The sequence below is a fragment of the Trichosurus vulpecula genome, chromosome 4, assembly GCF_011100635.1.
Source record: "Trichosurus vulpecula isolate mTriVul1 chromosome 4, mTriVul1.pri, whole genome shotgun sequence".
Lineage (NCBI taxonomy): Eukaryota > Metazoa > Chordata > Mammalia > Diprotodontia > Phalangeridae > Trichosurus > Trichosurus vulpecula.
In genome coordinates, this window is record NC_050576.1 from 140930310 (window position 1) to 140943513 (window position 13204).

The following is a 13204-nucleotide window of genomic DNA, read 5'->3' on the forward strand; positions in this document are numbered from 1 at the left end:
TAAGAAGGATGGTGACCTAGCAGTACTGGATATCAAATTGTACCCCTAAGCAGTAATTATCAAAATGATTTCATACTGGTTAGAAGAGTAGAGAAGTTGATCATTGTAATATATGAGATGTAGCCCTGTGTTTTTTCAACACACATGACCTTTCTCCATGGTTAAAGATTCACTATTTGACGGCAACTTCTGGGGAAAAAAAACAACAACTGGAAAATTAGGTTTGGACCAATACCTCCCATAATTTTTGTCCAAATAGATACATGACTTACATATAAAAGGTCATATCATAAACAAATTAGAGGAGCAAGAAATAAATTCTCTTTCAAATGTATAAATAAGACTGGTGTTCATGAATAAATAAAGGATACAAAGGATCATAGAAGATAAAAAGGACAATTTTGACTACATAAAATTATTTTATATAAACCAAGTGAATGCAGCTAAAATGAGAAAAAAGAAGGAATTGAAAAAAAAAATCATCGCAGTGAGTTCCTCTGATAAATATCTCCTTTCCAAGCTGTTTAAGGAATAACAGTCATGCTACAGTTAACGAATGGTCCAGGGATATAAAAAGGCACTTTATAGAGAAAACAAGCCAAAATATCAATAGCCATATTTTAAAAACTGCTCCAAATTGTTCATACTGAGAGAAATGTAAATTAAAGTTCTCCTGATGATCCAATTCATATGCAATAGATCGGCAAAAATGTAAAAGAAGACAATAGAAAATTTTGGGAGGTGTGTGTGTGGTGGGGGGAAGCCCATGAATTTAGTGTTGGAGGCACTGTGAATTGGTCCAGTCATCCTGGAAAGCAATTTGGACCTATGCCTAAAAAGTCACAAAACTGTGTAAACCCTTTGGTCTAGTGATAACTCTATTAGATTTATATTGTAAAGAGATCAAAGAAAGGAGAAAAGGCTCAGGTAAGCAGAATATTTATTTCATTCTTTTTGTGGTAGCACAACTGTAAACTGAAGGGGTACCTATCAGTTGGGGAATGGTTGAACAAGTTGTGCTTTATGAATGTAATGAAATACTACTGTGCCATAAGAAGTGAAAAAAAGGAATGGTTTTCAGAGAAACCTGGGAAGATTTGCATGAATCAGAACTTTTTCCTAAATAATAACTATATTGTAAAGACAACTTCAGAAGACTTAGGAACTCTGATCAGAACAACCATAATTCAACAGGATCAGTGATAAAGCATGTGACTCATCTCCTCAGAAATTATGGACACAAGGCATCAAAAAAGATATACATTTTTGGACGTGGCCAAGGCGGGTTTTACTTTATTTCACTATATATGTTTCTTACATATATTTTGCTTTGTATTTGTTTTACTTTTTAAATTGTGGGTAGGTGTGTGTGTGAGAAAGAAAATAAATATTAAATCAGTATTTTTTTTTAAGAAAAAGGAAAGCTATATGGAGAAAACATCATCAGATCATGGATCTCACTAAATATGAATAAATATGTTTTTCTTAGTATATAAAGATTGTACCAGTGACTACTGACTTACTACAAAGGTAAATTTGGAAAACCTTGTTCAGTGCCAAAGTTGATATTACATTTTCCATTTCTTTCCATGTCACACATAGAGACAAGGGCAAAAAGGAAAAGCAGGACAACATCTCCATTCTTTTCTTTCTCCTATTAGTGGGTAATGAAGGGATATAACTGTCTCTTTTGCAACTCTCTTATTTCCAAGTAGATATATGTATTGTACAGCCATTGGTCTTATAGTCTGCTTGCTTTTAGTTACTTTCCCACTAGTAGTAATATGTTTGTAATGAGCCATGAACACACTCTCCCCAAGTCCCTTCAATGACTGATGGTCTAATCTAATTTCATGCTGAATCCAAATGCATTTAATTCAGTGTGGCAGCATGAAAAGAACCTTGGACTTAGAAAACCTGGATTTGTCATTTCTGCCACTTAGTATTGATGAGTAACAGGGCACATAAAGACTCTTTCTCCCTGTTTCTGGCTGACCATGTATGTTAGCTTAGCACTTGGGTACCCCCAAGTATGATAAAGTAACTCACTTATTGGCAGCTGGGCAGGAAGGGTTTCTAACTCAGCAGATCTTTAAATAGGAATAACTCAAGAATGACTGATCTCTCTCTCTCTCTCTCTCTCTCTCTCTCTCTCTCTCTCTCTCTCTCTCTGTGTGTGTGTGTGTGTGTGTGTGTGTCTCTCTCTCTCTCTCTGTCTCTTTCTCTCTCCTCATGAAGACTTTTTGAGCTACTCAGTAGAGGTATAAAGACAGAGCTGGTGCCTTTCTGGCATCATGTTAACTGTTTCAACAAGGTACCTAGAGAAGATAGGTTCAGCTCAGCAAACTTGTGCCTAGGTCTTTGGCTATCTTTTCTGCTTTGTGTTTCTGTCCTTGATCATTAGTGATGAGGGCACAGTCTCTGGGAAGCCCCTTGAATCTGGAATACAGTCTCTGGGAGCCCTCTTGAACTGTCCTTGAATCTTCCAACTAGATCTGGCCTTCCCCAGAGACTATAGCCTCATATTATCATTAGGCCTAAACCTTGCCCTCTATTGTTAACTATAGATATGCATGCCTTCAGTTACTTCCCAAAGACTACAGCCTCACATTAGGCCCAAATCTCTACCTAAACCTTGCCCTCTATTGTTACTTTAGATATGCATGCCTTCAGTTACTTCCCAACCTTGATATTCCTTCAGGAACTTCCTGCCCTTGATCTCATTCTCTTGGTTCCTGGACTCTGACCCCACCTTATCCTCCTTAGACTTCCCCTCAAGACCCTCCCTAAACCCCTCCTCTAGTCACCCCAGACCGCCCCTCAATCCCTCTGACAATCTTCATGTAGATGATCTCATCTTGCCTCCATGAAAGTGCTCAGGTTCAATCTAGCTCAGTAGGTTGAATCTGGCCTGCTTGTGAAAACAGGCATCACAAAGGGTGGGATTTCTTAAGACAGCCCATTATGGTGAATCCCTAATAAACTTTCTCTTTTCCCTTGGCTGAGAAGGCTTGAGTCGAATTCTTTCGGCAGGACCCGGCGTGTAGGTGTTACGGGGTCTCGAGCACCCCTAGAAACGTATGTTTCCCTAACAATCATCATTTTGCAAAAACCTCTTCAAGAAGTAATCAAATATCATTCTAGATGTTTTAGACTTTGAGAAGACCTTGTGAGTTTGAGATGTCTGGAGATCCTAGGTATAGGATATACTGATATACTTTGGAAGGATTTCTTGGCACCTACTATAGTGCTTTCGGAGAAAATGAACAACAGCTGGGGGATAAGTCCAGCCCCTCGTCTAGCTGGCCAGAATACAATGACTTTGAAGACTCTGAGTGCAGTCAAAACCAAATGTAAATTACCTATTCAGTAGTCCTCAAACTGCTTCTTGTTCTGACATTAAAATCTTAGCATCCTGGGAGTGTGCAACAGTAGTTACAAATTATTGCATCCTATTTTATGTCTTCTTCCAATATGTACTTGTCATAGTCCTTTATGTCTAGTATTCATTTTGAGTATAGTAAATAAATACCTGTCCCATTCCTGATTTAAGCTATATACCGAAGACCTTTATACTCTCTATTTTTAGTCAAAGAAGTGAATTCTTAACCCAGAAACTCAGGTTTTTGTGTATATTGAACATCAATTCAAAAATTTCACATGCTTCTATGTGCTATGCACCTAATATGTTTGACTGCTCCACCTCTCTATTTTTTAACTAGTGCCAAATTATTTTGGTGATTGTGATTTTGATATTTGATGATTATGGCTGTGTGTGTGTATGTGTGTGTTATAGATCGCTAGGCTCATGTTTTCCCCCTTTTAAATAAATTCTCTTTTAGATTGTTGACCCTTTGTTACTCCAGATGAATTTAATTATTATTTTTCTAGCTCTACAAAATAATCTTCTGTTTGCTTGATTGGTTTGTTGTTGAATAAGTAAATTTATTGAAGTAGTGGTTGTTAATTGTTAGATATATGATCTTGGGTGATTCACAATCTCACAGGGTTTCAGTTTCCCCAATTCATAAAATGAGTATAATTATATTATCTAATTGCAGGTGTTTTTAACAAAAGCATTATATTTGTAAGTAATAATGTGAGTAATTATTATTAATGACAATTCAACAACTATTCATTGAGAGTCCATTAAGTGTTCAATATAAATATTAATTAATATTGATATATTAGTAGTTATCACGAGTTGCTGCATCCTGTTTACAAGTTTTCTGCTAGTGGGTGCTTGGGAGAGACTTCTGTGTCTGTGAAAGTAAGGTAGACATGAACAAATTAAAGTGTCTAGTCATGAGAATACTGTCTCTAGTCCCTAGACCTGTTATTAGACAGCTTACTGTATTTGCAATCTTTAAAAGAGGTAAATCTAAATTTCTCTCTCATTAATCTGTTATTTTTTTTCCCTTTTTTCCAATTTTTAAAGCATTTTTTATTTAAACTTTTGAGTTCCAAATTATATCCCTCTCTTCCTCCCCATTCCCCTTTCTGAGATTGTAAGCAATCAAGCAATCAGATATAAGTTATACATGTGTAATTATGTAAAACATTAACATGTTAGTCATTTTGTATAAGAAGACTCAAATTAAAGAAAAATATGAAAGAAAGAAAGTGAAAAATAGTATGCCTCAGTCTATATTCAATCAACATCAGTTCTTTCTCTGAAGGCAGATAGTATGCTTCATCATTAGTGCTTTGGGATCATCTTGGAGCATTATATTGTTGAGAATAACTAAGTCATTCACAGTTCTTTGTTAAACAATGTTGCTGTTACTGTGTACAATATTCTGCTGCTTCTGTTTGCTTCACTATGCATCAGTTCAAGGAAGCCTTTCCAGATTTTTCTGAAATCATCCTGCTTCTCATTTCTTACAACACAATAATATTCCATTGCAATCATATACCACAGCTCATTTAGCCATTCCCCAATTAATGGGCATCCCTTTGATTTCCAGTTCTTAGCCATCACAAACACAAACACAAACACAAACACAAACACACACACACACACACACACACACACACACACAGACCTGCTATAAATATTTTTCAATAAACAGTTTCTTTTTCCCTTTTTTGGACATTTTCAGAAGATCAACCTGGATCAAAGGGTATGCACAGTTTTATAGCCCTTTGGGCATAGTTCCAAATTGCTCTGCAGAATGGTTGGATCAGTTCACAAATTCCCCGATAGTACATTAGTGTCCCAGTTTTTCCATATCCCCTCCAATATTCCACATTTTTTATAGTACCCACTCTGATAATTATGAGGTGGTCCCTCAGAATTGTTATAATTTGCATTTCTCTAATCAATAGTGATTTAGAACATTTTTCATATGACTATAGATAGCTTTGATTTCTTTGAAAAATATCTGTTCATATCTTTTGACCATTTATCAATTGGAGAATGACTTGTATTTTTACAAATTTGACTCAGTTCTCTATATTTTTGAGAAATGAGACCTTTATCAGGGATGCTTATTGTAAATCCCCCCCACCAATTTTGTGATTTCCTTATAATTTTGGTTGCATTGACTTCATTTGTGCAAAAACTTTTAAATTTTATATAATTATAATTATGTAGTTTACAATTCATAATGCTATCTATATCTTCTTTGTTCCTAAAGTCTTTCTTTATCCACAAATCTGACAGAAAAACTATCCCATCCTCTCTTAATTTGCTTATGGTATCAATCATGCACACACTTTAACCTTATCTTGGTAGATGGTGTGAGATGTTGGTCTATACCTAGTTTCTGCCATATTGTTTTCCAGTTTTGATAGCAATTTTTGTCAAATGATGAGTTTTTGTTCCAAAAGTTTGGATCTTTGGGTTCATCATATATCACATTACTATAGTAATTTACTTATAATGTAATTTGCACCCAATCTATTCCACTGATCCACCACTCTCTTTCTTAGCCAGTGCTAGATTGTTTTAGTAGTTATACCTTATAACACAGTTTGAGATCTGGTACAGCTACACCACCTTCTTTCACTTTTTTTTCATTGATTCCCTTAATATTCTTGACCTTTTGTTCTTCCAGATCAATTTTGTTATTTTTTCTAGCTCTATAAAATAATTTTTGGTAGTTAAATTGGAATGGCCCTGAATAAATATATTTAGGTAGAATTGTCATTTTATGATATTGGTTCAGCCTATGCATGAGGCAATTAATATTTTTCTAATTGTCTAGATCTGACTTTATTTGTGTGAAAAGTTTTATAGTTGTGTTCATACAATTCTTGGGTTTGTCTTAGCAAATGGAATTTCAAGTATTTTCTATTGTCTCCATCTCTTGCTGCTGGACTTTGTTGGTAATATATAGAAAGGCTGATGATTTATAGGGTTTTATTTTGTGTCTTGCAAATTGCTAAAGGTGTTAATAATTTCAAGTAGTTTTTAGTTGGTTCTCTAAGATTTTCTAAGTATAACAGTAGGTCATCTGCAAAGAGTGATAGTTTTGTTTCCTCATTATCTAATTCCTTTATTTGTTTGTTTATTTTTGACAAGGAAATTGGTCTTAAATAACCTGCCCAGGGTCACACAGGTAATATGTATCAAGTGGCTGAGGCCAAATTTGAACTCAGATCTGTCTGACTCCAAGGCAGGTACTCTTATCTACGGCACCACCTAGCTGTCCCCCTTTAATTTCTTTTTCATCTCTTATTGCTCTAGCTCACATTTCTAGTAAAATATTAAATAACAGGGGGATAATGGGTATCCCTGCTTCACCCCTGATTATATTGGGAAGCTTCTAGATTATCCCCCTTACAGATAATTCTTGCTGATGGTTTTAGGTAAGTATTACTCATCATTTTAAGGTAAACTCCATTTATTCCTATGCTGTCTAGTATGTTTATTAGGAATGGGTGCTGTACTTTACCAAAGGCTTTTTCTGCCTCTATTGAGATAATCATATGATTTATGTTGGTTTTGTTATTGATATGGTAAATTATGCTGATAGTTTTCCTAATATTGAACCAGCCCTGCATTCTGGGTATATATCCCATCTGGTCACAGTCTATGATCTTTGTGATATATTGCTATGATCTCTTTGATAGTATTTTATCCAAAAATTCAGCAGTAATATTAAGGAAATTGGTCCACAATTTTCTTTCTCTGTTTTGGCTCTTCCAGGTTTGGGCATCAAGCACCATATTTGTGGCATAAAAGGAACTTCTTAGGACTCCTTTGACTATTTTTCCAAATAGGTTATATAGTATTAGTATTAATTGTTCTTTAAATGCTTGGTAGAATTTGCTTGCGAATCCATCTGGTTCTTGGGATTTTTTCTTAGGGATTCATTGATGGCTTGTTCAATTTCTTTTTCCAATATTGAGTTATTTAAATATTTTATTTTTGTTCTGTTAATTTGGGTAATTTATATTTTTGCAGATATTCATCAATTTTATTTAGATTGTCAAATTTATTGGCATATAATTAGGCAAAAATATCACCTAACAATTGTGTTAATTTCCTCTTCATTGGTGCTGAATTTACTGCTTTCATTTTTGATACCAGTGATCTGGCTTTCTTCTTTCCTTTTTTAAATGAAATTAAACATTGGTTTATCCATTTTTTTTTGTTTTCCCCCCATAAACCAGCTTCTAATTTTATTTGTTAATTCAAATGTTTCCTTACTTTCAGTTTTATTAATCTCTGTCAAGATTTATACTTTTGATGTTTAATTGTTTTTTCTTTTAGTTTTTTTTCAGTTGCATGCCCAATTCATTGTCTCTTTCTCTCTTTTATTGAAGTAAGCAATTAGATATGTAAATTTTCCCATAAGTATTGCTTTGGCTGAATCTCATTAATTTGGTATGTTGTCTCATTGTCATTTTCTTTAATGAAATTATTGTTTCTGTGATTTGTTCTTTGACCCACTTTTTTTTTTAGGATTAGATTATTTAATTTACAATTAACTTTAAATATCTCTTCCTATTGTCCATTATTCAATATAATTTTTATTGCATTACAATATGAAAAGGACGTATTTACTATTTCTTATTCTCTCCTTTAGATTGTGAGGTTTTTATGTCCTAAAGCATGGTCAATTTTGGTGTAGGTGCTATGTACCGCTGAGAGAAAGCTATATTCCTTTCTATTCCCTTTCAACTTTCTCCAGAGATGTATCATATCTAACTTTTCCAGAATTTTATTCACCTCCTCACCTTCTTTCTTGTTTATTTATTGGTTAGATTTATCTTGTTCTGAGAGGGGAAAATTGAGGTCCCCCACTAATATAGTATATTGATTATCTATTTTCTCCTACAACTGATTAAACTTCTCCTTCAGAAATTTAGATGCTATATCATTGGGTGCATATATGTTTAGTATTGATATAAATTCATTGTCTATGGTACCTTTCAGCAAGATATGATTTTCTTCCTTATCTCTTTTAATAAGATTGATTTTTGCTTTTGCGTCATCTGAGATCATGATTTTTATCCCTGTTTTCTTTGTTTCAGCTGAAGCATAATAAATTCTGCTCCATCACCTTACCTTTATGTTGTATCTCTCTGCTTGAAATGAGTTTCTTGTAAACAACATATTGTAGGATTCTGGTTTTCGATTCATTCTGCTATTTGCTTCCATTTTATGAATGAGTTCATCCCATTGATATTTACAGTTATAAGTACACATTTCTCTCCTTGCTATTTTTTGCTTGTTTATCCACCTATCTCTTACCCCCAGTCCTACCCTTTCCTTCCTCAAAAGATTTTTACTTCTGATCACTGCCTTCTTCAATATACCCTCCCTTTTATCAGTCCTCCCTCCCCCTTCTATTATCCTTGTATGTTTTTACTTCTTCATAGAATAAGATAGATTTCAATAACAAGCTGAGTGTGTATATTATTTCCTCTCTGAGCCAATTTTGATGAGAGTAAGCTTTTCCCATCACCTCCCTTCCATCTTCCCGTTCATTATAATAGCTCTTTCATGCTTCCTTTATGTGGGAAAATTTGCCCTATTCAATCTCCCCCCCCACCTTCTTCCTTGAGTCCAATTTTTTTCCCACTCCTTTATTTTTTTTTGGTGAGGGATATTATCCCATCGAAGTCACCTCACAGTCATACTCTCTGTCTACATATACTTCTTTTAATTGCTCTTACAGTAATAAAGTTAAGAGTTACAAATACTATCTTGCCATGTAGAAATATAAACAGTTTAATCTTATTGAATTTCTTATGTTTTCTCTTTCCTGTTTCTTTTTTCACCTTTTTATATTTCCCTTGAGTCTTTTATTTGGAGGCCAAATTTTTTATTCAGCTCTGTTCTTTTAATTAGAAATGTTTGAAAGTCTTCTATTTCATTACATGTCAATTTCCCCCCTAAAAGATTATATTCAATTCTGCTGGGTAGGTGATTCTTGGTTGTAGTCCTAACTCCTTTGCCTTTCAGTATACCATATTCCAAGTGCTATGGTTCTTTAAATGGAAGCTGTGCAATCTTATGTAATACTGCCCACTATTTTTGAATTTTGGCTGCTTGCAATACTTCCTCCTTGATCTGTGAACACTGGAATTTGGCTATGATTTTCCTGGGAGTTTTCATTTTGGAATCTCTTTCAGGTGGTGATTGGTGGATTCTTTCAATTTCTATTTTGCCTTCCGGTTCTAATCTATCAGGGCAGTTTTCTTTGATAATTTTTGAAAGAAGGCTTTTCTTTTTATTTTATCATGGCTTTCATGTAGTTAAATAAATCTTACATTATCTCTCCTGCATCAGTTATTTTTACAATGAGAAATTTCACATTTTCTTATATTGTTTTATTTTTTCATTTTGTTTTATTGTGTCTCTATGTCTCATAGAGTCACTAGTTTCCACTTATTTAATTCTAAATTTTAAGGAATTATTTTCTTCAGTGAACTTTTGTACTTTCTTTTCCATTTGACCAATTCTATTTTTAGGGAGTTATTTTCCTCAGTAAATTTTTATATATCTCTTCCCACGGTATTCACTCTTTTTTCATAATTCTCTTGCGTTACCCTCATTTCTTTTCTCATTTTTTTTCTTCTACTTCTCTAATTTGTTTTTAAAAATCCTTTTTAAGCTCTTTCAGGAATTCTTTTTGGGCATAAGAACAAATTATATCTATTGTTGAGATGTCACATGTAGCCATTTGGACACTATTGTCCTTTTCCAAGTTTATGCCTTGATCCTCCTTATCATCATAGTAACTTTCTATAGTCAAGTTCTTTTTTGTTTTTTTGCTCATTTTTTCTGCTTTTTAGGTGACTTGGTGTTTTTATGTGAGAGTTGGGCTCTGAACCTGCACTGTCCCAAGGTTCTTGTGCTGGGGCTCTGGGTCTTATTGGGCTTGTATTGGGTTTTAGCTGCTTGCTTTCTCTGGAGGGTAGGCTTCCCTCTTGTACTGGTGGTTGGGGCCTCCATATTGGCCTCCATATTGGAGTTCAGCTCCAGACCTACTTTAGGGGTGGGGCCTTGCTACTAGGTTGCCATGGTAATAGAGTCTTTCTGATGGCTGGCCCTGGAGGATTAATTTTGTTGATGGTCTGCCCTGCAACTGTGTTGCTATGGAAACTGGGTCTCTTTGCTGCTAGGCCCCAGGGGTGGGGATCTCACTGTTGGTGAGGGCAGGGCTTTACTACTATTGGGCAATAGGATCAATGCCTTGCTGGTGGTTTGTGTTAGGGGTTGGGTTGCTGGGGTGGGACCTTTTTGAGCTGCACAGACTGCTCACTTGCCTAGGGGACTCCTGGTTTGCAGGAGGGCATGGCATCATTGGTAGTCTGCCCCAGTCTCAGATCCCTGCTGGAGACCCCCTGCTGTGAGCTGGCTGACATCACTGCTCATGTTCCCTCCCACCCCAGTGAGACAGACCTTTCCTGCTGGGCTGGTGAGCTTCTTCCCTGCTCCTAGATCAATTGTGAAGCAATTTTCTAGTTGTTTAGAGGGGAATTTGTGAGGGCTTCAGAGGTTTCCTTCCTCACTCTGCCATCTTGGCACTGTAAGTCCTTAAATTTCTAAACTGCATAGCTTACTTTATTTTAAAAAAAATGCAGATTAATGTATAAATGTATTTAAAAGATACTATATTTGCTATATGCTCACTCTCCTATTGTGTATATATGTCTCTACATATGTAAATATACACATACACACATATATTTGCATATTCATGTATACATCTTGATCTATTCAGATATCTATCTAAATAAAGAGACAGTGAGAGAGGGAAACCAAAGCAGAGAGAGATAGAGAGAAGTAGGAAGAGAGGAGAACAGAAAAAGAGAGAGACAGAAACAGAGGAACAGGTGTACATGTGTGTGTGTGTGTGTGTGTGTGTGTGTGTGTGTGTGTGTGTATTCACACTTCTTTCTATACTCACATTTTCATAGAGGGCTTGAAGGGTCTCCAGGTCAACCACAGAGTTATCCAAGTTCACAACAGCTGTTTTAAAAAAAGCAAAACAGATGTACCAGTTAGTAATCAAGACAATTATAAGCTAATTATGAAAAGTTACCTAGCCATTTAAGTTTACATAGCAAAATGGCTTCATAAATCCCTAAACACATACCTTCACGTTTTCATTCAAATGATCCCATTAAACCCAGCCCTAAAACGAAAGTCAGTATTCTTAGATGTAGGTATTGTGTTAAAAAGCAAACAAAAATGAAACAATAAAATCCTCATACATGCCATATACATCTATACAGAGTCACAAGGAGAGCTTAACTATAAACTGAGGAATCACTAGGAAGCTTTGCCCTGACATTCATGCCCTGATGAAAAGAATTAGAACAATCTGTACCATGCCAGAAAAATAAGCAGCTTTCTCTTGTCACCAGTAGACTTCAGTCTTAAACTGATTAATCCAGACATCAACCAGTTTACTTTAGAACACTTGACAAAGGTTAAATCTTCTATTACAAAACTGACAGGGTTAGTACAGACATAACATATGCTTATCCTGTTGTCCATTAACACCAATTCTTTGATGTCATATTGTGTGATTTAAAAGGATATAAAGGATCCTATCAAAAATTTTTAAAAAATGAGCCAATACATTTTATATTCAACTCAATTATGTATTCTAAGAAAAAAGCACCATATTCCAAAATAAGTAATAACTAAATTTAAAGATGATTTTACTCTAAGACATTATTATACACTATCCTTGTTTACTTATTTTCCTCATTTATATCTTATTTAGTGTAGTATTAAAATTAATCTGTAATAGTTAAATATATACTTGATGGAAATGGGGCGAGTTAAACCAAATGTAAGCTGTATGCCAAGGAGAAAACTTGTTTGAGATTAAAGCCTTCCTGGAGGTATTCGACAAAGTTTAATAGTCATGAGTTATTTACTTTATTTACTTCTCAATATGAGTGCTAACTCAAATAGAAATGGGGGCCACTAAACTATACATAATGATCCTTGCCAGTTGCATATTGACTCAGAAAATTGCAAATTAATATTATCTATGAACTATTGCATTTTAATTTATTTTGTTAAATATTCCCCAATTAATGTTTGGGGCTGCACTAGGGAGTGATGCTGGTGTTTGATACCTCTGCCTCATATAATATCATATTCTCTAACCCCACAGAGCTTAAGACACAAATACAACATTATCTTAGGCACATTGGCAACACACATGGAATGCAGAAAGGAGGTAGAGTTTCTAAAAGGATGAGTAATTTGAACAAGATAATTTAGCACTTCTATATTGAAGCTTCAGGTATACCCCAGATACATTAGCAAGAATTATACCAAGGCAAAAATGATACTTCCACTCACATGATAAACCCATTTCCATTTCCAGAGAAAGTCATCTCAAATCTCCTCTTTATTTCCACACTGACTCCCTGGCAAACTAATTCAAGTCTGCATTGTATTATTCTCTTGAATCTTTGCCCCCTTAAAATATATTATGCCCTGCTGAGGCTTGGCCTCAGCTTTGGGTCACTCCCATCATCTTCCACTTTCACTCACATAGACATGCTGCTGAACAAATGTAGAAAACCATCCACTACAAATTTATGATGCACAACTTCCTTTATCAACTCACTACCCTACTTTTCATATTGACTCTTTAAAACTTTTCACACCTCCTTAAACCTCGCATGATTCCCTTTCTTCTCATCATCTCAGCTGAGAACTTTGTCTCATATTTTGCTGAAAAAAATTCTGGCCATTCACCATGCCCTTTCTCTTCTC

At 35.0% G+C, this 13204-nt stretch overlaps 1 protein-coding gene across 1 annotated transcript in view; it reads right to left on the bottom strand.

Moving 5' to 3' along the window:
* The window catches only part of FMN2 (formin 2), a 478670-nt gene that overhangs the window by 190849 nt on the left and 274617 nt on the right, over positions 1-13204 (bottom strand). The window contains exon 9 of the mRNA XM_036757134.1: positions 11370-11431. Within this exon, the coding sequence (XP_036613029.1) occupies positions 11370-11431 (62 nt within the window). The remainder of the gene's footprint in view (positions 1-11369; positions 11432-13204) is intronic.